The sequence below is a fragment of the Miniopterus schreibersii genome, assembly GCF_964146895.1.
Source record: "Miniopterus schreibersii genome assembly, chromosome: 1".
Taxonomy (NCBI): domain Eukaryota; kingdom Metazoa; phylum Chordata; class Mammalia; order Chiroptera; family Miniopteridae; genus Miniopterus; species Miniopterus schreibersii.
The window spans coordinates 138111004-138137955 of NC_138101.1; the positions used below are offsets into that span (position 1 = coordinate 138111004).

The 26952-nt window shown below is 37.4% G+C and overlaps 1 protein-coding gene across 2 annotated transcripts; it reads right to left on the reverse strand.

Annotated features, from left to right (window-relative positions):
• Positions 1 to 1004: 1004 nt before the first annotated feature.
• Positions 1005 to 26590, reverse strand: ARHGAP11A (Rho GTPase activating protein 11A). Of its 2 annotated transcripts, none has more exons than XM_081117519.1 (12): positions 26155 to 26590; positions 22276 to 22346; positions 20445 to 20541; positions 19671 to 19924; positions 16735 to 16898; positions 16425 to 16571; positions 10820 to 10894; positions 9939 to 10106; positions 6873 to 7002; positions 6284 to 6392; positions 4099 to 4237; positions 1005 to 3506 (listed from the first exon to the last, which is right to left on the reverse strand). In XM_081117519.1, the coding sequence occupies exons 1-12, from the start codon at positions 26281 to 26283 to the stop codon at positions 1933 to 1935; spliced, it is 3057 nt and encodes a 1018-aa protein (XP_080973645.1). In that variant the 5' UTR covers positions 26284 to 26590; the 3' UTR covers positions 1005 to 1932. The 2 variants fall into 2 exon arrangements, with proteins under 2 accessions (XP_080973645.1, XP_080973646.1); XM_081117520.1 differs by having other exon boundaries at positions 4093 to 4237; positions 26155 to 26440.
• Positions 26591 to 26952: the final 362 nt, after the last annotated feature.

Consider the following 26952-nt stretch of genomic DNA (forward strand, 5'->3'; position numbering starts at 1 on the left):
GATCTTTACTTGTAAGAACAGTGAAAATAATCTTGGAAGCTACTACACATGTCCAGACACTTAACTTTGTGTATCATTTGGTCAAATATCCCGAGATTAGGAACATTACCTACTGTGTAAAAAAAAAAATCAAAACCCCACAGATTAAACCAAGCCTGAAACTGAACTTTCCTGACTTTTTCTCCAATTACAATACCTCCAAGCTATTCACTTTAACAAAAATGGGAGTGACATCTGGGTAGATTGTTCTGTTTTTTTAATATCTCTGATTACTGATTCATCTCTCAGAAAAGCCACTAATTTAGGTGATTTCTAGTTAATTTCCTGTGCCTTCTTACTAAATTATTCTTCCAGTTCAACATTTCACCCATCCCCCCATGGATAAAAAAGGACATTAATGCATTTTTAAGTTCAAAAAATGTTTTTGAACCAGAGAACACAGATCTCTGAGTTTATGAAGTTTCTATCTCTACTACTAGAGAAATACATAAACACCAAAGTGCATACCCAGTAAACACTACACACCTTTGGATGTCAGACAAACATGATATTTATATCTACAAATTTTTACAGTCTTCATCTAAGTCAAATATGTACTAGTTCTGAGAAAGGGTTGATTCCTAGGTAATGAATATACATAGGAAATAGCTTTGACATGAAAGATGTGCTGCTATCAAGCAGAACTTGGTAAAGCAAACATGTGATGACTTGAAAGGCCTCACACATGCTGAAGTCTGGTTGCTCTGAGCAGGCGTGCGATGCTGTCCTCCTCTGCCCGAGCAGCTGAATGTGGCACTCTACCGAGTGACCTACAGAACTATTCGGTGGTCAATTCTGCCTGCATATTCCTTCCTCTAAAACGGAGAATATCCTTTATTGTTAATATTATTCCTTCCTTAAAGATTTGTAACTTCTAATAATTTAAAATAGAAATACAGATTTGCTTGACAATTTGGGGTTAAATTCTAAAAGGTACTTTGAATTTTATTAGAGTCTCAGGCAAGTCATTTTTCAGCAAGTTACCTTTAATGTCTATGCTAAATAAATAACATTTACACACAAGACAAAACCATCATGGGATTTTATAAGAACCCAAAGTATAAGAACCCAAGATAACTGTAGAGGTGCATCAACTATTTCAAATTCTAGAACCAAGCAACTGCATATAAGAAATCACCTTAATTAAATTTTTCAAGCTTAATTATTCCTCAATTTTAAACTCTATATTGGACAAAACAGGTATGAATGTACTTTTGCAAATTAACTTTAAAAACATAGTATGGCTTAAAAGTCATCAGTTACTCCTACAGCATCGGACTATGTGAGCTTCGGGTCATCATTCTACTTTAGCCATTATTCCAGGTGAACACCCTGTCTGCATCTACAGGCAACAGAAACCTAACTGCTTTGCCCCAACTCAGAATAAAGGAGTAAGATGCTACTGAAACAAGTTAATTTCTAGGGATTTGGGTAAAGACAATAAACATTAATGTAATTCAAGAAATAAGCTTTGCAAAGCTTATCTATTCCCTTTATATGTTAGATATTTCTTGTAGAAACCTTATCTGACTTAGGAGGAGTAACAGGAAATAGACACAACCTCATTCTACTCTTCCTATCACACTTAATAAAATTCATACAATTTTCAAAAATTAGTTTCTTATAAACCCAGTCAACAATTTCTCTTAAAAAGTAAAGTGTAGCCTGTTTTAAGAGATCACAATAAAATTAAAGTTTTAAATATTGCCATAATTAAGGAAAACAAAGTAGTCATTTATACAAGCACAAGAATCCAAGTTGCCTGTGCAGTGAAATTAAAAATCTACCATGTAACAATCATCCTGAGCTACAAATGAACATGTAGATTGCCTTGCAAGCACATCACCAACTGCTAATTTTATTTACATTAATGACAAGTGTAACATTTACCAATTACAAGTCTATGGGTTTACTTGTTGGTAGCAGTTGAACTTTTCCAATAGGATTTTTGGGAGAACCTTTATACCAGACCCTTTCTTTTTCTGACGGTCTCCTGTTATTTACCCCAGGAGAAAAGCCTGTGTTGTTATTTACAACAGGTTTTAATATGTCGTAATTTGTCAGATCCTCCAAGGGACCCTTAATTTGGCCATCAGATAGCACTTTCTGCTTATAAGCTCTGGTTGACCCAAGAGGAGCATTCATGGAGTCTGGGTGCCTTTTCACTTGTGAGAAAGATTTAGAAGTTAATTCCATGCTTGATTTTGAAACTGCATCAACATTTGACTGTTCGTATGATGTAGACTTCTGTTCTTTAGGGCCTGATTGGGTACATGAAATTGAGGAATCTTTTGAGGTACTTTCTATACAAGAGGGAAGAGCACTGTCACAGCTCACTGATTTAACCAGAGGAGAAGCAGTATCACCAAGGTGTGCCAATTTGCGCCTGACAGGTTGTCTGTTATACTCCAACAAAGAATTAATTCTTCTCACAGACTGACGGACAGGCGTGCGCTGAAGCTTAAGAGGTGATTTAACTTTTGTCCTATTTGGTTCATTTAAAGAAAGCTTATTAAACCACTGTATATGGTCTGAAACCTTTCTATGCTCTGTTACTTGTAAACGTTCAGAAACCCTTGTATCACATATTTCCACCAGTGGCTGCTGTGTAACCATTCTCACGGGCCTAGGATTTGACAAGCTGGTTGTGTTACACATAATCTGCTCTGAGGAAGAGGTGTTAGCTGCATCCTCCCTAGAAGCTGTGCATTTCGGTAAGTTCTCGTCAATCATATTCTTTTCTTTTAATTTAGTATTTAGTTTATCCCTTGGAGACTGTTGTGTTTTCATTTGTTCATCACTGGGCAAGTCTTGCTTGCTTAAGTAATCATTAGGTATATCTGAATGAATGCTTTCGTCATGTTCCATCTTTAATGCAGTTGAGTAACATTTTATAGTTGCTTCTCTATCTAACTTCTGAGCTTGATGTAGTGAGAAGTCTCTTTCTGAAAAACTATTTTCACTTTTACTAGTGTGATGGTCATTTGATTCTGTCACAGTCAAATCATTAGTTTCAAATAGATTTTCCCCTGGGCTATATGCCATAAAAGATGCTTCATTTAATTTTACTTTTGCCACATCAGTAATTGAAGACTGCCTGTGATTTATCAACACATGAAGCTTACTTCCAGATTCAGAAAATGCTTTCTGAATTTTCACCAAAGTCTCTGTACTCAAGTTATTTTCATCCCCACTAAGAGAGCTTCTGGTTACGTTGTTACTAGTATCATTGTGTACAGTAGAAGGAGTGAGTTCATATGAATTAATAGATGACTTTTCCACCATAATATCAGTCTCCAAAGAAGAGTTTTCCACCTCAAGATTTCCCTCTGTTGGAGAAGCTTCATTTGCTCCTATTTCTTGAAAACTTGAATTACTAGGTCCTGTCCAGGACATTCGGTAGCTTGTTCCATCTAGTCGCTCTGGGGTTAATAAGTGTTCCTCAGACTTACTGATCTTTTTTGAACCTAAAATAAAGCAGTTCAGGGTTTTTAATCATTTATATTTGACCTAGTTCTGAAATATTATCCAAATACATGGTAAATAAAAGTACTAAGTACTTAATTCTAATAAATTAAAGATTTGTATTAAAAAATGATTTTTAAATATCATTTTCATATTTGTAAGTATCCTCCAGTTGTCCACAGAAAAATACAGTGCAATTCAAATATTTTTATTCAAACATGAATTTTAAATTTCTAGAAGAGTAAACTACTTTAATATATTTTATCATTAAAAAAGCAACTAGCCCTGGCTGGTGTGCTCAGTGGTTAGAGCATTAGCCCATGCACCAAAGGGTCATGGGTTCAATTACCGGTCAAGAGGCACATAGCTGGGTTGCAGGTTCCATCCCCAGACCCGGTTGGGGTACATGCAGAAAGCAACCGATTGATGTGTCTCTCTCACATCAATGTTTCTCACTCCCCCTCCCTCCCCTCCCTTCCACTCTCTAAAAAAAGAAAAAAGCAACTAAATGTTATGTGTACATTATATCTCAATAAAGCTGGAAAATTTTTATTTTAAAAAGCAACTAAAGTAGGCATGTAAATGTACCTTTACCTTTCTTTGTTAACCTTTTGTCAATATCTGGGCTAAAAAGCAGACCTGTTTTTATAGATTCAATCCCATTTTTTAAACTTTGTTGATTTGCAAGTCGTCGACCAACATTTTCATGTCTATTGACACCAGAACACCCATTCTGTACAGAAAAGAAAAATTGAAACATTTTGGTTAAAGAATAAACCAGTTAATTTTCAAAATATTAAGACAAAGTAAATTTTTTGTAGTTATCAAAAATCATCTACAGCTAATTAAAAATGGTATATATGATTGAGAATTTTATAGCAAACACAAATATATTTGCATGCATGCTGATAAAAACTGTAAGCATTTGACTTGGATATTAGTTGATATTTTATGATCCAAAATAAAAAAGAGCCTCACATATTAACTGAAAAAAAAAAAAAATTATGATGAGTCTGTGCCAGGGCATATTCACAACAGTGAAAGAAAAAAGAAAAACAAACAAGAAAATACCCCAAGGCCAAAATCTTACCTTCATGGCATTTATATTCTAGGTGGAGAAATTTAGACCAGAAAAAATAATCAGTCAGTTATATTGTATAACATATAATACAAAAGATGAAAAGTGCTATAGAGAAAAGTAAAGTAGGGCAAGAAGGACATGAAGTGGTAAAGGGTCAGGGTGTAACTTTGAACAGAGTGATAATAATAAGATGATTTGTAAGTAAAGAAAAATGAGGGTGAGAGTCATGAACGTATAAAGGGAAAAACAGTTCAGGGAGCGGAAAGCGCCAGTGCAGTCCCTAAGGCTAAAGCCAGGTCTTGACCAACAGCAAGGATACAGTGGAGGAAGCTGAGTGAGCAAGGGGCAATGGCAGGAGGAGGGCTCAGAGAGGGAGGCTGGGAGCAGGTCATGTGCAGGACTGCAGTCAATGGAAGAACTTTTTTTTTTTAATATGTCTTTATTGATTTCAGAGGGAGTAAGGGAGAGAGGTAGAAACATCAATGATGAGAGAGTCATTGGTTGGCTGCTTCCTGCATGCACCCCCACTGGGGATTGAGCCCAAAACCCGGGCATGTGCCCTGACCAGGAATAGAACTGCGATCTCCTGGATCGTAGGTCGATGCTCAACTGCTGACCCACGCCAGCCAGGAAGAATTTAACTTTTTTTCAGAGTGAAATGAGGAGTCAATGGAGGGTTCTGAACAAAAAAATGACAAGACTTAACTTGGATTTTAAAAGGATAATTTTGGCTAGGGTACTGCAGCAAGGTAGAATCAGGTAGACCTACTAGTAGTAGTTTACTGCAGTAATCCAAATTTGAGGTGACAGGAATTAGAGAAAGTTAAAAATGAAGTACTAGTGAAAACAGAAATTAGACAGGATTCCCTAATGGTGTAGACGGGATATGCAAGAGAAAGTGAGGAGTCAAGAATGCCTGCATGGTTTGTGGCCTAAGTGACTGGAAGAATGAGCTACCATAACTGAGATGGTGAAGAGCTGCAGGTGGAAGCATGGTTAGGGGAAAGTGGGAGGAGTGGAGAAATAGAAATAGTGAAGAAATGCATGCCAGAGCTCTATTTGGGACAGGTTACACCCAAGGTACCTACCAGATCGACATCCAAATAGGGAGGTCAAGTAGGCAGATGCTAAGAAATAGCCAAGTTGTTTAGGAGAGCATTCTAGGCTGGAGATATAAACTTGGAAGTCTCAAGTAAATATATGATGTTTAAAACTGATGATCCCCTTTGAGCGAGTGGAGAGAGAACAGACAAGTCCAAGGGTGATGCTTTGGGCACTAGTGCAAAAGAATTAGAACAGTAACCAGCAAAGAAGGAAGAAAACCATGAGAGTAATTGTCCTTGGAGCAAGGAAAGAAAGCATACTGAAGAGGAGCAAGTGATCAGCAGGGTCAAATGTTGCTGGTGGGTCAAGTCAAACAAGGACTGATACTTGTCCAGTGGCTTGAGTGACGATGAATTCATGGGTGACTTTGATGAGAACAGGTGCCATGAATGTCGAGGATGACAGCCTCACTGGAGTCGATTTAAGCAGAGTAGAAAAGGAGGAACTAGAGATAGGCAAGTGTAAATAAGAGTTTGGTATAGAGTAGAGTATGGGAAAATAGCTGGAGGGCAGGCAGGGTTGACAGGGTCTTTCAGCATCAAGCCTACAGCTTTATGCTAAGATGAACATCATGAAATGGTAAAAGACACTTACAACATCTTTGTTACTTTTCCCAAGACTAAATTTCAAACGAAGAGATCTTCGAACTTTTTCTTTACGACTGATTTTAGGAGAGAAGCAGCCTGCTTTTCCTGATTCCACCCTAAAAAGAGTGGAATTTAAAATGTCAATTTATAGCAAAAAAGCTAGAAATTTTTGCAAAATGAAATTTGAGAATGTCCAGAGCAAATCATAGTGCTAGTAATTCAACAAGGTAATAACTTTCTAAAGTCAGTTAAGTTTTAAGATACCATATATAACACATTGCATGTGCACATAAAAATTATTTTTCCTATCTATCACAAGAGTTATTTAGTCACATAAACCAGAATCATTAGAATAAACTAGCTTTTTAAATGAACTAGAAATTTAAAAATTATACACATCAATATGAAGTAGGATTTTAAACAAGCAAACAACTCAAATTAGGAATCTTTTTCTGGAGAAAATATAAAGGACAACTGATTGATAAGGGAAAGACAATTTTTAAAAATTATGATTCCCCATATAAAGACAAAATATTTTATTAGCTATATACACAAAACATTTACCCAATGAAAACAAAATATCCTGGATAAATTACCTGCAAAGTTTTTTGCTTGCAATCCTTTCGCTTCGCCGTGGCACATCTGTACTGATCAAATGATTTCCACTGATGGCTACAGGAGAGTGTGAACTCTGAGATGACCCTTCTGGGCTTGTATCAAAGTGAACTATAAAAATAATCCCATGTAATATAGCACATACTTATTTTCCTTTTCAATATATAAACTATTAATAGCGATTAGACTTAAAGTCTTAATTTCTACTCCTAAGCCACAACAAAAATCATAATTCTGCTTTAAAATTTCAGGGGTCGCCCGGCTGGGCGTGGCTCAGCAGTTGAGCATCAACCTAGGATCCAGGAGATTGAGGTTCAATTCCCCGTCAGGGCACATGCCCAGATTGCGGGCTCCATCCCCAGTGACTCTCTCATCATTGGTGTTTCTATCTCTCTCTCCCTCTGCTGCCCTCTCTCTGAAATCAATAAAGATATAAAAATAAAAAATAAAAAATTTCAGGGGTCAAATAACCCAACTCAACTAAAAATATATATATATATGTATATATATAAATTTTCTACTTTTTAGATGCCAATGAAAAGTCAGATTAACCACTGCTTTCACGTTGGAGTTTTGCTTTAAATTCGTTTAGGAATACAAGGGAGGAGTGGGCACTGTTGCAGATTGGAGAAAGACAAGCTTTTGAGACTGAGACAGATTGTCTTACCACTTACTAAATGGAGTTAGGTTCTGAAAATGGATCTCTATCGCAAATATTAAGTATTACTGTAATATATATAAAATGTCCAGCACAGTACCTGATACATAATATTAACATATACTATTACTAACTATTGAAAAAACAATTTAGATTCTGAGTATTCAGTATGCACCTCCTAGCCAACTGCTGTCCATCTGACTTGAGTATAATTTGTCCAATATTTCTCGCAAAAAATTATCTATAACACATGCCTAACCACTTGGCTACTACCATGTTCCATGCTAAAAGCTGGTGGTTACAACAGCTCATTTTGATCCAAGTTATTTAACACAATATCATGAAACTGACTATGAAAGAAATTAGGAAAAAAGTAAAATAGTTATGAACAAAAGCTCCATATACATTTGACTTATATTTGAATCATGCCCAGGATACACTCCACAAACATGAACCCTGTTAACTAGTCATTGGTATTAATAAAGAATTCACATGGGTCCCCAGACACATCCATGTTTTTTCAATTATAAAAACAGAAAATAATATAACCATTACAGTTACCTTGGGGTGCATTTGGCTAAGGAAAATTTGGGGGGCAAATATATCAAATGTGACATAGAAAGCTTTATTCTAGGGCTGCAGTGATCACGAGGCACAGCCAGAAAATACGGCATGATGCAAAGTTATCACACATATAAGAAAGAAATTATACATAGGTAACTCGTGGATTTTAGATTAATATTATTACCTTTCTACATTTAAAAAAAGCATTTTGCAGATGGGATTTATTGAATTGTGCCTGAGAAAGTACGGTTTTAAAAAAAAAACACGTGAGTTAAAATAACAGGTTTACTGCTGTTGAACTTAATTTAATTTTGTATTAAGAAAAAAATCACTGATTAAGCAGGCTCATACTAATATTACAATAGCACAAGAATGTTTAACCTATCTTGGGGAAGCTTAGAGAAAAGGAATCAACAGGATCATCCTTGGGAAGATGCTATAATGTCAATAAACAAAGACAGGTAGAACCACACTTTAAATGTGCCATTTGGAAAGAGTCCTCCAGAGTCGAAAAACCTTTAAATTTCAAAAAAACAAAGCCCTGGCCAGTTTGGCACAGTGCTTAGAGCATTGGCCTACAGACTGAAGGGTCCTGGATTTGATTCCAGCCAAAGGCATGTACCTAGGTTGCAGGCTTGATCCCTGGCCCTAGTTGGGGCTCATGCGGGAGGCTTTCTCTCTCTCCCTCTCTCTCCCTGCTCCCACTCTCTCTGAAAAGCAATGGAAAAAATATCCTCAGGTGAGGATTTAAAAAACAAAGCAAAACAAAATAAAACAAAGTTACTGAAAAGTTACAAACACAGCCTCAGAGTTCTTATCATTACACTTTAATGAACCATAGAGAACCTGTGAAGGACCACAGAGAACAAATCACTATTCTGTTCTATTTTTAATAAAACAAGCAAGGAAAATATAACCTTTTAGATAATAGAAACAAAAGGCCTTTGAGAAGATCTCATAACCCAGCTAATGAATTCAAAATGGAACTCAACATGGTCAGAAACCAACAAAAATCTAAAAGAATTAGAGCTCACTTACATTTTAACTAAATGTGAGACAAATATGATGGAAGACTCCAGGCTTAGTTATGGTTTCATTCCATTTTGGGTTGACTGTCAGGTTAATATGAGTCAACTGTATTCTACATATGCTGAAGAAGCCAACTCAACCTAAGACCACACTAACAAAAATCTGGTATGCAAATTGGCATGATTAAATTATACTGTTCTCTGGAGGCTCTGGTTGGCCACATTAGAAACTTGTAGTTCATTTGGAAGAAAATGGCTGGGCTGGTAAGGGATCTGGAAACCGTGCTACAAGAAACAGTATAAAAAACTTTTCAAAGCTTTTATAAAAGCTAATTGAGCATAAACATTAAAGACATTACTGCCTCCCCGAAAATGCAACCCACAATAGTTACTCCAATGGTAATACCCCCACTCTGGATTCAGAGATGATCAAACTTTTGGCAGCCTCAACTCAACAGAAGACAGCAATATAGCTCTAGCTATAGATCCAGAAGTAGCTAAAGTAGAATTCAGGACGTCCAATCACATAAAGCATGAGCACCGATGCTGTCCACAGAAGCCCAGGCTCTCCCTCCAAGTTATTTCTCATAACTTTCAATGGGCATGGCCATAAAACACAAGTCAATTATACTGACCAGTCTATTTTAAAATTTAGGGGACTTTATAAAAATTCAAATTTGATAAAAAAAATAAAGCTCTGGCTCCTCAAGGGTGGTATTATTATAAAGCAGCACTTTGCCCAGAATAGGCACTCATGTTAATGTTTACAACTCAATTACATAAATTATATTTGCTACCTGTTACTGGTGTAGAACTGGTACTGAAGAGGTTACTTGGCAACAACTCAAAGTTAAAATTGTGCTTGATGGACTTCCTTTTCTTACTTGAGCATCCATGAGAAGAATCTACTGGCAGCTTGCGCTTAGCATTTGGTGTAAGAATCACTGGTGATTCACATAGCTGGGCTGGAAAAAAAACCAAAAAAAACCCCAAAATTTATTGTTTCTTCCACAATGCTGATAAAATTAAAAAAGCTTTATAAACTTATTCTTATAAAGCTATTACTTAGGGCTAAACAAAGAATGGAGTGGTATGTTTATATTATCAAACATGTTATGAAATTAATACCATGCAATTCCATAAAATAATAGGGAAGTTGTAAAGAGGCAAGAATCTTAAAACAGTACTAACTTAAATCAAATAAACTAAAAGATGCATATAATTCACATTAAAGACATAGGGAAGGAGTTAAAACAAAAACCGATCTAAGTACTATTTTTGCTTTCCATTATAACTGAGTATTAACCAGTTAATTTATTCAATCTGGAAAGTAAAAAAAAATGATTATATTGTCTGTTACTGGGCTAAATAATTTCAGCCACAAGCAAACCAAGATAAAAAAATTGGAACACATACTAAAAGACAAGAATAAGACTGAGTTATTTTCACATGTTCAACAACATCTAACTTACAAGCAACAGAAAAGCATGATTAGAAGATTAAAAATATAATAAAAGAAATTCTTACCTATAATTTTGGGTTCATTATATCCAAAGTAATTAGCAAGTCACAGCATAGTATTATTATTGTACAGTATCTCCACTGAAAATAATACTGGATTTGATTAAACCAAAATAATGCAGAAATTTTCATTTAAACAAATATATATAATACCTACCGATTCTTTCTTGATGAGGTGTAACAGAGGGTGTTCTGTTATATTTAAGTTTATTTAGTGCTCCACTGACAAAATCTGAAATGCAAGGCATATATATCATAAAATAGATAACTTAACGTTTACCTAAATTTCACCAATAATTCTTATTGATATTTATGGTCTTCTAGCATCTAAGTTTGCATCAACTTGTATGTTTTTAAGTCATTTAAAGTTATTTAAAAGGAATTATTTAAAAGTAGGGAAAAAACTAAATGATATATTTTTCTGCCATTCCACTTATACTCCTCTCTCTCTCAAAAAAAGATATATAACACCAAATAAAATGTAAAAAAAAATTTATGATGTACAGAAAGAATATGGCAGAGGAGCTTACCTGTTGAGGAAGAGAGGAGAAGTCACAACAAGAGAAAAAGCTTTGCAAGGTAAGTAAAATCTGGCCTGGGTTCCGAAGGATTAGGTGGTGATTTGAGGCAAGGTGAATAGCATATGCAAAGGCATGTAAGAAAACACAGGGTTTATGTATACTGGAAACCTGTAGTTTGATACTGCTGGAGCAAACAGTGAGCAGTGGATATGGTAAGAGATAAGCCTTCTATATTAGGAAGAAGAGGACTTGTGTGTCATTTTGAAAAACTTGAACTTCTCCAAAGGCAAAAGGGAGAAAAATGATCTGATCCGCATTTTAGAAGAATTACTCTGGCAGCAGTGTGAAAGACAGACCTAAGGCAGCAAGCCTCCTTGTAGTCAGGCAAACTAGCTGAAGGTTCTTCTAAGTATGTTACTAAGTCATTCAACAAGTATTTAATTTGTTCCTACAATGTGTCAAGCACCACACTAGCATTAGAGATACAACAGTGACCAAAACATAGTCTTTGCCTTTATGGAACTTATTCTCAGAGAGGAAACAAACAATAAATACACTAAGGAAATACTAAGTACATAATGACAAATGGGTTAAGTAGCTTGAAGTACAAATGTAACAACAGATTTATACCCGAGGAGTCAAAGGTGTCCCTGAGGAAGTGGTACTTGAGACCTGAAGGAAGAGTGGAAATTAGCCAGACAAGAAATGAAGGTCTGAGCAGAGACAGGAACAGTGGAAAATGGAAGCAGGAATAAAGGTATTTAGGAAATCAAAGTTACAAGATTTGGTGAGCAGTGAAATGTGGGGATGAGGACAGAATAAGTGAGAATATACAAAATTCTGGTACTGATGAGTGAGTGCACAATGGTGCCACCAAAAAAAAAAGAAAATTATGAAAGGAAGACTTACACAGGTCTATGAGACACTTAGATGGATATAAATCCTTTTGTGGAAAGATCCAGCCTGGAGAAGTAGATTTGGGAGTCATTAGCCTAGAAATGGTAGTTTTTAAAAATGACAGTGAATGAGATAATTTAAAAAGTGGGCAAAAAGTAAGAAGATCAAGTATGGAAGAATGGAACATTTAAGAGGTGGTCAGAAAAAACAAAATCCAGAAAAATGAGACAGAATAAATGGCTTAAAGAGGCAAAAAAACCCCAACAACCCATGAAAGAGTAATATTACAAAAATAAACATACAAAATAGGAAAAAAAAAATATCAGGAAGGAAAGGACAGTCAAGTGGTCAGATGCTCAATAGAGGCCAAAACATATACACTGGATTTAGCTATATGGAAATTGTGACTTCAACAGGAATACTTTCATGCAAAAACATACCCCTAATTTTCAGTCACAATGAAATGCAAAAGTCTTTTAAATATGTTAATCACCAAATATCATTCAAAATAGTTATTTAAATTCAAGCTCAGCTATAGCCCACGTATGTATTGAGAAATCTTATATCCTCAGGTGAAATACGTACAAACCAGAGGAGAATACTGAAAACCTCAATGCAGAGCCAAAAATAGGCAATGCTCTAACTCAAAGGCAATGGCTAACCAAGCCAGCCTTCGTGAAACCTGGGCAGGTAAACAAGTTTAATATGGGAAAGGAAAAAGAAAGGAAAAGAAGAGAAATGAGAGGCAGAGCAGAAGAAACAACAGAACAACAGATTCAGCCACAGCAGATAACACAATTAGACCAGCACAGCAAAATCAGGGGTATGAAAAGACAAACTCTTCCTGCCATAATCTGAAACCGTCCTAACTACATAATGAGCCACACTGAAAGTACAGACCATCTCTCTAGAGAAAGGGAAAAATTACATCCCAATCCCTTTAATAGTCTCATGAGCTTACTATATGATTCAGGAAGTACCACACTAAGAAGGGCATTACATTAATTAAATCAGCTCAGCACTGCATCAGTGTCTATAAACCACATCCGTTAGCACAAAGACAATGCAGAGAAGCACACAGGCTCACATACACAGGCAAGAATGGGAAAATTATGATAGACCAAATTCCTCTTGCTTACTTTAAGAGTTTGCTCATGGAATTCTGTGTAGATTCTGGGACAATACAATTATTGAGAATTGTCATATCTAGCATAAAATTAAGGTAGAGTACCTAACTCATACAACAGCAAAATAAAAGTTCCAGAGATTGGTTGCACAATGTGAATGTACTGGACACTACTGAAGTGTACACTTAAAAATGGTTAAGATAGTAAATTTTGTTATATTTTTCCACAATTTAAAAAGAAGTCAAAAAATTCTTCAAAGCAACTGCAATCAGATTGCACTGATGTTTGTGGGATTTCAAAGTCTGATATTAAAAAAAAGAAAAGAAAGAAAGAAAGCTAGCTATAATATAAAAAATAAACACTGACGGTCTAGACCTCCTAAACAGTTTCAAATTGCTAATGAAATTGATGTATTTCATGATACTTGACAAATGCTATCATAACCTGCTTGAATAAATAAAGTAACTCTAGATTTAAGCCAAATATCAGTAACTGGACTTACTGTATTTATTCAGTGGTTAATGCCTATTCAGTAAAAACAAAACAAAACACCGGGGTGGATACAATGATGTATAAAACATGGTGTCTACCTTAAAAGAGCATTAAATATAATTAGGTAAGACAGCCATGCACAAGCACTACATATAAAACCAGGTGAAAACTAGAATATAGGAAGAGAAAAGAGATTTCCCCAACAAAGAAAGGGAGTGGGAAGCTTGCTTGACAAGACATTTAGGCTGAATTTTGACACCTGGATATACTTTGAATAGCAGGAGTAAATGGAAGTAAAATATTGTATCAATAAACAATATATGCAAAAGAACAGTGTCTAGAAAACAATACAGAATACAGTTTGACTATAGTATAGATTGCATTAAAGAAGAATCAGGAAACAGTACAAAAACATGCTAAAGCAATCCTGTGAAATACCTTTAATGTCAGGCTATAAATAGCAGTATTTATCAATGAAAGCTTCTGCAGGGTATGTGTGTGAGACACATGATTAGTTATACATCAAGAATTCGAACTTTGCCCTAGCTAGTTTACTCAGTGGTTAGAGCATCAGCCCAAGGACAGAAGAGTCTGAGATTTGATTCAGGCTAAGGGCACATACCTCAGTTTCGGACTTGATCCCTGGCCCGAATCCGGGCCCATGCAGGAGACAACCAATTGATGTGTCTCTCTCATATCGATGTTTCTTTCTCTCTCTCTCTCTCTCTCTCTCTCTCTCTCTCTCTCTCTCTCTCTCTCTCTCTCTCTCTCTCTCTCTCTCTCCCTCTCTCTCTCAGAAAAGCAATGGAAAAAATATCCTCGGATGAGGATTTAAGAAACAAAAAAATTTCCAACAAAAAGACTGCTGTCAGCTTTGACAGCACTATCAGGACAGATTCAAAGAGGAGGCACAAAAACCAAGGAGATTCTTACAGTAAAGAGGCAGTAAACACTGCAGACAGAATCTTACAGAACCTGAAAATGGTGAGAATATAGATAGTAAAGAGTCAGGCACCAATGGCTTAGAGCCCGAGTGACTACAGAGTGGTAGCGCTGTTAATAGGAAAAGGAATTCAAACAGAATCAGTTTAAGGTAAAGATGATCATTTCAAAATGCTGAGCTTAAAGCACCAAGGAAAAGCAGAAGTGAAGGTGTCTGCCTAGTAGGCTCTTATGAAAGTGGAACTGACATGGTTAAATAGGAAAATTGTTATTAAAGAATTTGTATGAACTGTTAAAAAAAATAAAGTGGAACTGACATTTGAGAAATAACAGTGAATGATAGAGATCCAGTGTTCATCTAATTAGATAACTGAAACTACTGGAGTGAATGAAATCATAAAGGGAGCTAAGATAATCAAGATAATCTGTGTCTGGTAATAGCTACATTGGGGCAGGAAGAAGTTTAATGGGTTGAACTGTGTCCTCCAAGATATTTAAGTCCTAACTCCCAGTACTTGTGAATGTGACCTGATTTGCAATTATGGTCCTTGCAGTTGTACTCAAGTTTTGTTTTAAGCCACCCAGTTTGTGGTACTTTGTTACAGTAGCCCTATGAAACTGATGCAAAAGGCATAAGAGAAATCTCTACAGGAAGCAAAGAAACAGAAGGTAATACCATATAAACCAATAGTTAAAAAAGAAATGGGTTAATAACAATTGGTTCCGATACTCAAAAGATAAACTTTCTAAGACAATTAGAGGAGGTATGGCCACAGACTTCATCAAGGAGATAAGAAGTCTTACAATTGATTTCACCAAGACGGAACTCTGGGTCTTTATGGCTCTTCCTAGGTTATGTTCCTTCATTATTTAATTCATATTTCTAACTAATTCATATCATTTTCAAATCATGATCTCACATCTGGATTATTGCCTCACATTTCTGACTACTCTCCCTACCTCCAAGTCTCAATTCTTCAAACCAGACAACTTTCTAAAATATTTTAATCATGTTACGTCTCTTCTCATAAACCTTCAATGGTTCTCCAATACTCAGCTTAATGTTCTAATTCTTCAGCCTGATATTAAGCTCACCATAATATCATCCTAATCCTAATAATGGACAATTCAATCAAGTCACACTGACCTTTTTACAGACACTGATTACTTCTTCCTTACAGAAATCTTTTTTCATAGCATCCTTCTCATCTAGAATAGGATACAAGTATTCTGACCCTCCACCCAACCCCCCTTACATTCTACCTATTCTTCAAGGAGGTTCAGTTTGACCTATTTGAAGAGTCCTGATCATTACAACCCCAAGAACTTTTCTCATTTGAACACATTTTGTTTGTGCTAAAGATCTAGTACTTAAATCTTAGATTATACTGTTACTTTTACTTTTCACATGCTTTTTTCTTTTTTGTTAATCCTCACCTGAAGATATTTTTCCATTGACTTTGATAAGAGTGGAAGGGCAGGAGGGAGAAACATTGATGTCAGAGAGACACACCAATTGGTTGCCTCCAGAACATGCACCCCGACTGGGGCTGGGGATTGAACCTGCAACCCAGGTACCTGCCCTTGACCATGAATTGAACCTGAGACCCTTTGGTGTGCAGGCTGATGCTCTATCCACTGAGCAACACCAGCCAGGCCTTTCCAACTATGCTATAAGCACCAATAAGGCATATACTATAGCTTCTGCTTCTTTATGTTCAAAGGTGTATCAGGTAAAGCAAACTGCTATACCTCCATAAAACAGAATGTCACTGCTACTTACCTCCTACACTTTGTCTTCGCTTTCTCTTACAGTCACCAGGAGTTTCACATTCACCTTCTTCAAAGCCTCCCAATGATGGAGTAGCACAGAGACCATCAATACCCAACATAGGCGGTATCTTTTCTAGGATAAAATCTGGAACATGCCCTAAAGGAAAATGTTCACAATTAAGATCTTTCCCCTACCCCCCCTTGAAATGTTTAAGTAGAATACACCAACTTTCTAACAGTTGTCTTCACAGTTCACTTGGAAGCTGGGATTTCCCTCATTTAAACAAATCCCCTTACTTAATAATGCAACTACATCTTACCAATATCTGATGCATAATCAATCAAAGTCTGTACTACGGCAGCCTGTAACCGTAGCTTTTTTTCTGTGTTGGCAGACATCTTTTCATGTCCTTCAACAGTCTGAAGAAGGTTTGGTGCAAATATCACTCCAAGATTGTTGCTATCCATCTTATTCTCACTGGACCTTAAATGAAAAAACGGTTTTATGAGATAGTGCCAATCATAAAAATAAAGTTAAAATACAGTATTAAGTATATTTTGAAGACCTCTTACTTTACCAGTCAGACATAAGTCACAATACCGTTACCCTTCATCTAGTCATCTACATGATCGGCTTGGAGTAAGGCAGAACCAGCAATAAATGGCTTGTGTGCGCTTAAATACACATCATCAAAATCATGTAAACACAGAGCCCACACTTTGTTTTTCCACACAAACTGAACATGTGTAATTTTCAAATCCACACACAGAAAATCTGAAGTATTAGAAGGCAGGAAGTATGTCTAGAACAAGTAGGCTCACCGACAGCAGGGAGAAGAGACAAATTTGAAAAGCAAATCACAAATATTTTAAAAACACAGTAATCTGAAATCATTCAGTGGACAAAGAATCCAACGAGCACCAAGAAGCCATTCGGGCATTCACAATGATCACTGTAAGACAGCAAAGAAGTAGTAAATCATTTGGTATACTGTTTTGGTTTTTTAAAAATTTATCTTTATTGTTGGAAGTATTATAGGTATCATTTTTCCCCCCTCATTGACCCTCTCCTCAGGCCTTCACCCCTTTATTGTCTGTGTCCAAGGGTTATGCATATATACATATTAACTTCTTTGGTTAATCTCTTCCCACCTCCCACCCCTCTGAGATATGACCGTCTGTTGCATGTTTCAATGTCTCTGGGTCTATTTAGTTTGTCAGTTTCTTTTGTTCATTAGCTTCTTCTTAAAGAAGACCCTTCAACATTTCATTTTGTACTGGTTTGGTGGTGATGAACTCCTTTAGCTTTTTCTTATCCGTGAAGCTCTTTATCTGAACCTTCAGTTCTAAATGATAGCTTTGCTGGCTAGAGTAATCTTGGTTGTAGGTTCTTGCTTTTCATCACCTTGACTATTTCTTGCCACTCCCTTCTGGCCTGCAGTTTCTGTTGAGAAATCAACTGACAGTTGTATGGGTGCCTCTCGGTAGGTAACTAAATGCTTCTCTCTTGCTGCTTCTAAGATTTTCTCTTTGTCTTTAACCTTTGGCATTTTAATTATAATGTGTCTTGCTGTGGGCCTCTTGGAGTTCCTTTTGTTTGGGACTGTCTGTGATTCTTGGACTTGTCTCTTTCTTTCCCCAGGTAGGGGAAGTTTTCTGTCATTTTTTCAAATAGGTTTTCAATTTCTTGCTTTCTTCTCCTTCTGGCACCCCAATAATACGAATGATGGGCCGCTTGAAGTTGTCCCAGAGACACTAGCTTCATATTTCTGGATTCTTTTTTCTTTCTGCTCTTCTGGTTGGGTGTTTTTTTGTTTCCTCATGTTCCAAATTGCTGATTTGATTCTCAGTGTCCTCTACTCTACTGTTGATTCCCTGTAAATTATTCATTTCAGTTCGTGTAGCCTTCATTTCTGACTGGTACTTCATTATTTCACTGATGACGTCACTAGTTTCTTAATAGTCTTACTAAGATCCTTGAGCATCCTTATAACCATTATTCTGAACTCTGTATCTAGTAGCTTACTTAGCTCTATTTCATTTAGTTCCTTTTCTGGAGATTTCTACTGTTCTTCCCTTTGTGTCATGTTTCTTTGCCTCCATATTTTGGCTGCTTCCTGGTGTTTGTTTCTGTGTATTAGGTAGAACTGCTATGTCTCCTGGAATTTGTAGAGTGGCTTTGTGTAGTAGGTGTCCTGCAGGGTCCAGTGGCTCAGCTTCCCCAGTCACCCGAGCTGGGCCTTCTAAGTGCTCCCCTGTGTGTGCTCTGTGCACTGTCCTGTTGTAGTTGAGCCTTGGTTGCTGTTGGTGTCACTGGGAGGAATTGACCCTCCCCCCCAGACCAACTGGCTGTGTGGACCAACTGCAGCTACAGCTTTAGAGCTGCTGTGCTGGGGACTCCCCTATAGAGCAGGATTTACTTCAGTGGAGCTTTGGTGTTCACCGAGTACGCCCCTTAAGTGTGTCGCTTGTGGATGTGGTAGGGTTGTAATCCAGCATGGTTGAGGCTAACCACCAGGTGCACTGTCTCTGGGGCCTCCTGGTAGGTGCAAAGTCAGTCTGTGCCAGTGCCTTGCCCAGGGCCACCCAGCATGAGCTACACAGCAAACCGTAGTTGGCTGTTACTTGTGCTGGGCTTGGCTTGTCCAGGAGAGGCCAAGCTATGAACCAATGCAGGCTGCCACTAATGCCAGGCCTGGGGCCACTTATCGAGAGGTGTGTGGCACACTGAGGCAAGTTGCTGCTTGTTTGAGGGATTTTAGGAAAGTCCTAAGCATGGGGCTAGAGAGGCCACGTGCAGAGAAAAGCCACTGGAAATGGCTTGGATGAGCTTGCAAGTAGGGAGGGGCAGGGTCTCCAGGAATCACCCGGGCAGAGCCAAAGGTGTGAGTCAGGTTGCTGGAGATTCAGATATGGTGCCTATCTGCTGTCTTGGTCTCAATGTGACTCTTCAGTTCCCTCATTGTAGGACTTCTGTTCAGCTAGATTTCAGGAGGTTCTGAATGATGGTGGTTCTGTATTTTAGTTATAATTTTGATGTGGTTGTGGTAGGCAGCGGGTACCACTGTTACCTACGCCACCATCTTGCTGTCTCTCAGATATATTGTTTCTTAAATTATACACAGTAGACTTCTTATAGTAAGGAAATATATATTTTTCAGAAAACTTTTCCCTCCAAATGAAAATTATCTATGAGTAAATCCAGCTAGTTGAGAAATTAAACTTTCATTTCCTAAGACTTTTAATTACAACTTACCTAAGAGAAACATTCCTGAGGAAGTTAAAGAAGTATCTTAATATATCAATAGTGTGGTCAGGCACAAGACAAGAGAGCAACAATGTAGCTTTATTCTTCTCCTCTGTTCCTAACTGCTGAGCTTTGAAAAGTGCTTCATGCAAATCGACTGGGAGAATGGGCTCTGGCAATTCCCTAAAAAACAGCTTAAGAAGTCCTGCAATATCACAAGGAAGTGCTGAAGACAGGCCATTTTCACCATGATCCAGTTTATTCTGAAATAGATAAAATAATCTTGAGTATTTGGGGGCTTAGGAGTATATTGCAAATAAAATATCCTTTCTTATATTCTAAAGAGCTTTCTTTAATAAATTTCTCTTAACTCTCGTTTTACGATATATCACTCTTTTTTAGAAGGTGAATATAAAATCTAATTTTTGTTTTCATTTATAGGAACAAGGACCATGAATTTGAAACTACTCTAAACTTTCAAAGCATTATGTAAACAGCTTGATTGTGGTGATTTCACAATGTATAAGTAAATTTAAATAATCAAGTTGTACATCTTAAATGTATTTGTGAATTACACCTCAAAAAAACTGGGGGGGGGGAAAGCAGCGCATTATATAAATGATATACTTTCTTTTGAAAAAGGTTCTTCTGCCATGAAAAAAAAGCTATTTGCAAATTCAATTTCTGTTAATAATTCATGCAGTACTTCTAAATAGTTCAACTGTAAAAACCACACCAAAAAAATGGCACAAAATAAAAGTGACAGTTCAAGAACATGCTTACCTTTAGTGCTTTTAGACGAATAACAGATCCTGATTTCCTAAAAAGCCCTTCCGTATGAATGTGTTCTTCTAGGGATGTGCAAGCATCAACAAGAAAACTGAAAGAGAGAAATCTTTTCAGGTGGCCAGAAATACATCTTTCTAAATCCTATTATTCTGCCAAAATACACGAGCAGACCAGAACTTTTAGAAGCTCTGATACCACAAATCTTTTTAATCTGTGATACAAGGTTAGTTGCTTCCTAAATTCCTCTTTAGGACCCACCATTTTACCCATGATAACTTCAATGAGTCTACTCAATTCCACATCCTTCTCAATCCTGTATTTCTCTTTCACTCAGAGCACAGGATTTGTCTTTTGCATTGCCTCTACTCTACTTCATATTCCAGTCTCTCCTCTACCCTTTCTAATCAGACTCTCATCCTCATTACTCCAACAAAACAGCTCTCACCAGTCACCAATGGCCTCTGCCTTGCCAAATTCATTTTCTCCATTCTTGCATGTCCTACCAGCATTTAATACACTTGACTACTCCCAACTCATTTTGAAAATACGTTTTCACTCCTCTGGTTTTCCTGCTGACTCTGACTGCTTCTTCTCAAACTGCTTTTCTGGATCCTCTTTTTCTGCCAGACCTCTACATGCTAGGATGACCCATGGCTCTGTTTAAGGCCTTCTTTTCTTCATTCTCTCTCCATGTGTGATGTTGCACAGCATACACAGCTTAAAATATCTACCATATACTGCATGTGCCCAAAAAGAAGGCAAAGTTTTTTTTCTCAATCTAACATTACCTCTCAGAGAAGTCAGATGTATCCCAGTCCTTACAATCATTTTCATATTTAAAGGTGCGTGCTCAATTTTTACAATCAATGTTAGCTTTAGATGCTTAGTTAACAGCTGGTACCAACAAATTAGAATGGATGTCAACTGTAAGCAACAGATAAGTTGCATTGGAACACAGTGGGTGAACATCGATCACAAAGGGTAACTGACAGAATAGTGTGGGGGTTTTTAAGCATGCAAAGAAAGTTGTAGTCATTATTATTGGGAATATGACTTTGCAATTCTAAATGTTGAAAATCATTATAAACAAACCTTTTGCAGGTTATTTAAAAAACAAAATAGTAAGTGGTTACCTTATGAAGATTGTGAATCTACACCTATAGGCTGAGGGAAAATGGTTCTAAGGCAGCGAGGTGTTCAATAAATGCTTTTGGACAATGCATCAATTAAAAACCTAGGTTACCGGACTAAAGTAGCCAGAACAAATCCTACTTTGGACAGAGGGCAAAATAATTAGAAAGAACTAAAACAGTTTCTTTATATGTGTTTAAACTATTTTCTTAAGATATAGACTTACCTAGTAATTTCTGATGCAGTTAGTCCAAAATATTATTTGTAAATAGTAAGCAACATAGAAAAGTCAAGAGTTACATAATTTATATTCACAAGTACTCTAATATCTTAGCATGTTCTTTTATTCAACTTTTCTAAAATAAACAAAAATATCAATACTTTAGCTGAATTGGTAATTCAGTATATTACTGAATATAATCAGAATTGTGGCAAAAGAATTGGTATAGATCTGCAATCTCTAATTTGAAAGAACAAAAATAATTTGTTTTTTTAACATCTATTCATTACTAAACCTTCCTGGGAGTGAATACAAATTAAAAAGTTAAAATACATAAAAGTTTAAAAAAAAATTTTGTTACTAATGAGAAATGAAATCATCTGCTAGTTCAAAACAAATGTGAGTCAATCGACTATTTTTAAACGCTCAAACACCACTTTGAAATATTTATTCTTCATTTCAAACTTTGCTTACCTTGGAATGTGTCCATATTCTGGTACAACAGAATGGGGCAACGCATTAAAAGGTACTCCAAATATTTTACCCTAAAATGACAAATTTAGTTACTCTAACACAAATATTAAGCATAATATAAATTTTCTTAAACAATAGGCAAATTTGAAAAAAGATGGCAGAAATAAACTATCAGTCAAAACAAAGAAAACAATTATTTCAAGTATATTTGGTGAAAAGTAACTTATGCTAGGTGCTGAGTATAATGAGGGCAAATATAAAATCAGAGTCCTCAAGCAATGTAGTAAATTCCATTGGTTTCCAGTTAGTGCTTCGTCAGGAAATTCTTAAACAGATTATGTCCCAAAACACTGCCATTTCCCTCAAAATACTACCTGTTCCTTCAGTAACCTTATAAATACTGACCTTGACTTTATACCTTCCTTCTGTCACCTTATAAATACTAATTTGAACAAAAGGCTAAGTTGACTGATAATGGTAATTCCTATCATTCATTGGGTATACTTCCTAAAATGATACTGGAAGTGGTGGTTATTTTTAGATCTGATTATCTTTTCCACACTCCATGGAAAAGTGCTATTCAAACTATGTTGTGAGGTACCCAACAAAGGGATTCTGCAAACATTTAATTCAAATTTAATTTAACTACTTTGAAAACCATTTTAAATAGTCACATTCAAATGTATTACTTACATTCAAAATTTAATATATTGAAGATCCCAAGAGTAAACTTGTATGTCGGTTAACTTGCATGCTTGTACACACCTTGCCACTATTTTTGTGCATGCATTCACACTTCTTAAAAATGTGTCTCTGATTAAGAAAGTTGCAGCTTTTCACTGGACTTAAAAAATAAGTTAAATCCTATATATGTCTACTTATACAAAATTAAATAAGTGGGTATACCTAATCTCACAAATGTTAATTTAGCTTAAATGAATCTGCTCTCCAAGAATGGTCTTGATGCACTTATGTTTAAGAGTATCTCATTTAACCTTATTTCTTATTTACAATAAGAAACCATTCAGTATTGTTCATGAGTCAACAGACTAACAAAATCTCACTAGTCCTTTTTCAAGCACGTGGCTCCATTTCATTGAGGCACACAGAAAAGACAATGCAGTACAGGACTACCAGATTTTAAATACTGGCTCTTCCACTTATCAAGTGATCTTGATCAAATTAAAATTAACACTCTCTATGCCTCAGTATCCTCACATAGGTCCTAAGTCATGGGTATATAAAGAATTAAAATATGTAAAACATTTATATCAGTGTCTGACACAGAGTAAGCATTCAAAGAATATTTGCTGCTGTTACAATTAACATTTCAAGGAAATACTTAAAAAAAATAACCTAGGCAGCCCCTTGGTTTGGGTAAATTAGAATTTTCTTGATACTGTGCAACCAAAGTGCATAAATAAATCAGATGCTGAAGCTGATTACATGTCTACAAATGTCATACATAAGTAGAATTCAGAGTGGGTTTGTTTTGTTTTTATATTTTTAACTTATCTTTATTACAGGGTGTTTTTTTCCCCCTTAAATCTCACTATTCTCAATACTTGGCTTCACAAGTAACTACTAAAGCTTAATCTCATAAAATAAATAGCATGCTTTTTAAAAGATTTCTAGTTCTTTTCTTAAAAAGCTCAAAACTATCATTAGCCAACCAACACCAAACCTAAAGAAATCTAGTTTTCAAACAACTACCTATCTTGTTAGATCCCATTCATATAACACTACAATCTTCTGTATTTCTTTATTAGATTATATTAGTGGTTCTTGTGTGACAATTAGGATGCAGATCATTTATTATTGTAACAACTATAACTAGTTTAAGTGGCAAGTGACAGGCACTGTGCTAGTCCTATAGACGTATCTTAACGTTTTTTAAACAACTTGAGAGATGCCATCATTCCCACTTTATAAAGTAGGAAACTGAAACTTAGGAAAATTAGAGTCCAAAATCACACACATAGTAGGGGTAGAGCAGAATTCAAACTCAGATCTATCTGAATCTCAACACAGATGTGAGTTTTTCTTAAGAGGTGAAAAAAAATCTGTACAAATTCTTTCATATTCTTGCAAAACCAATTATATTTGAGATCTTGGAAAGCCAGTTATACAACCAGAAGAAACCACTGTACCTTTTAAATAGAAATAGATATGTTGCCACTAAATTGCAAACAACAAAAACAATTTCTCCAGAATTTATGAGGTCTATAAATCATTTTTTAAAAAATCCTTACTGGAGGATATGTTTTTATTGACGAGAGAGAGAAACATTAATTGGCTGACTCCTGTAAGTGCCCCAACCTGGGATCTAACCTGCAACCTAGGTATGTGCCCTGAATGGGAATGAACCAGCAACCTTTTGGTGTACAAAACGACATGCCAACCGACTAAGCCACCCTGCCAGGGCACAAATCATTTTTGTTAGTAGTTTCCTTCTCCAAATACTTACTATATTTTCTTTCAGAAATTATAAACTATTAAGAATCACAAAATTTAGTTTTATCAGTTTTCAGCCCTAAGTACCTAGAAAGTGCCATATAATTTAGGCTAATAAATTTAAAATAAAATGCTTTATATTCCATTTACTTTATTTTTCAAAATGAAATTCTTTCGTGTGTGTGTGTTTCTGTTAATTCTCACCGGAGGATATTTTTCCATTGATTTTTAGAGAGAGTGGGGGGGGGGGGAGAGGGAGGGAGGGGGGAAGAAGGGAGACAGACAGACAGACATCAATGTGAGAGACACGTGGATTGGTTGCCTCCCTTAGCACGCTGATCCAACCTTCCACCCAGGTAGGACAGTACCTGGGTTGCAGGTGCATGCCCTTGCCTGGGAATCGAACCTGAGACCTTGGGGTGCTCAGGCTGACGCTCTAACTACTGAGCAACACCAGCCAGGCACACAACGAAATTCTTGATGATACAGTAGAGATATAAAAATCTCATTCAAAATTCCCTTACCTTGACCACCAAAAATCATCAACAGCTTTTTAATCATTCCACTCTGGATTCTCATCTTACTCATTAGGAAAAAAAAAAAAAGCTTTATATCTCAAAATATGATATAGTCAAGCTGCAAGTTTGTGTTTTTTCAAACTGGTGAATATAGAGGTACTATCTGAAGCCTATTCTAATGTTCTGTCACACCTCCTCATGCACTGATTCATTTAGAAAACGTACTGGTCCCCCACGTCCCTCTTCAAGTCTTACTCTACAACAGTGGTGTGGTGAGCGTCTCGTTTCCCATGTGCTACTTGCTCAAAATACAATAAACTGGCACTATCAGGGAGAAGAAGATTTTTTTCCCAAATTATAAAAGAAAATTTATTTACAAAGTCAGAGGTAGTAGAAGTGAGCCCGCTGGGCTTCCTAGTCTCAGGAAACAAGTTACAGAAGCAAAAGACGGGCCGTTTGAGCTTAGGAGAAAGGAAGGCAAAGGTAACAAGTCTGGGGGAAGGGCAAAAGGAAAGGCGCCTGGAAACAGTTTTTCAAATGTCACAACGGGAAATGCTAATGGGTAGAATGCTAAATGGAAATCCTGTGGGTAGAAGTCAGAGATGCAGCTGAACATCCTACAAAATGCACAGGACAGCTATATGCCCCCCAATTATCAACCTCAAAATCTCAAGCTGCTGAGGCTGAAAAAAATCCTGCAACTCTCTCAACGACCAAAAGGCCTTGTAAAGAATTAAAAAAACTGTCATTCTTTACATTTCAGCCGTTGGCCACTTGGATTGACTGAGACACACTTAGCCACATTCTCTTTTGGATCCACACAGAATGGACCTTTTAGCATGACTTGGTAGTGATGGTACAGGATGCACTCCCCCCCCCCCCAATCTAAATCTTCCCCAGAACTTACCACTGTTTCCGCGGCTGCTGTTTCCTGCCTCCTGCGATCGCACTGCCCACGGCCACCCTTGACCTTAATGCCGTAGACAGCCCGAAGCTGCTGCAGCAAGGCCAGCCTCACCAGCCTCCGATCCCACATTCCGGAGACGTCGCCCCCTCTCCGAGGCCGGCTCTGAGTCCTGATCCTCGTTCGCCACCAAGTCTTCCAAGTTCCGAACACTCTCAGGTTTGCGCTCGGCTCCGCTGCCTTCCGGCCCCGTCTGGCACAGCTCCGGCCCCGGCCCCCAGCCACGTCCACGGCTTTTCCCTAGCTCCTCTCTCCACGTCCACCAACCGTCTTCTCCTAACCCTTTGATCTGGCCACACCCCACCTTTCCTTCACTCACACCGACCTTCTTTCATGTCGCACGATCCTTTCGGCTACCTCCACAGACCTCCTTTCTCCCAGAGCCTTGCGGTTCCCGGTACCAACGCCCGTTACCGGCTCCTCACCACTTCCGGCCACTGCCCCTTTCCTCCAAACCTGACTCTGCCCTCGTCTCTCTCCCAACTGTAAAGACGGCCCTTCTCGCCCCTCCTGCCCCGGCGGGGTCAGCTGAATGTTCGCCTCGGTCCCTGCACCCCTCCCCGCCCCAGGCTGCCGGACCAGCCGGCTACTCAGGCGCCTCTTCCAGTCCCGGTCCCCGCCCGGGCTGGTCACCACCGTCACCCCGTTTCACAGGCTGCTCCTGCCCTCCCCCATTAGCCTGCCTTCGGCCCTCCGCCTGCATATCCCGGTGCGCTCAAGGAAGCCAAAACGCTCTCCCCA

Excerpts from the sequence above, each read along its gene's own strand:
- ARHGAP11A (XM_081117520.1), bottom strand. The coding sequence starts at position 26,283 with ATGTGGGATCGGAGGCTGGTGAGGCTGGCCTTGCTGCAGCAGCTTCGG. Across the intron at positions 7,003-9,938 it reads CAGTTCTACACCAGTAACAG|TTCACTTTGATACAAGCCCA; the intron begins GTAGCAAATATA and ends TTATTTTTATAG. Across the intron at positions 4,238-6,283 it reads GGAAAAGTAACAAAGATGTT|AATGGGTGTTCTGGTGTCAA; the intron begins GTAAGTGTCTTT and ends TTTTCTGTACAG.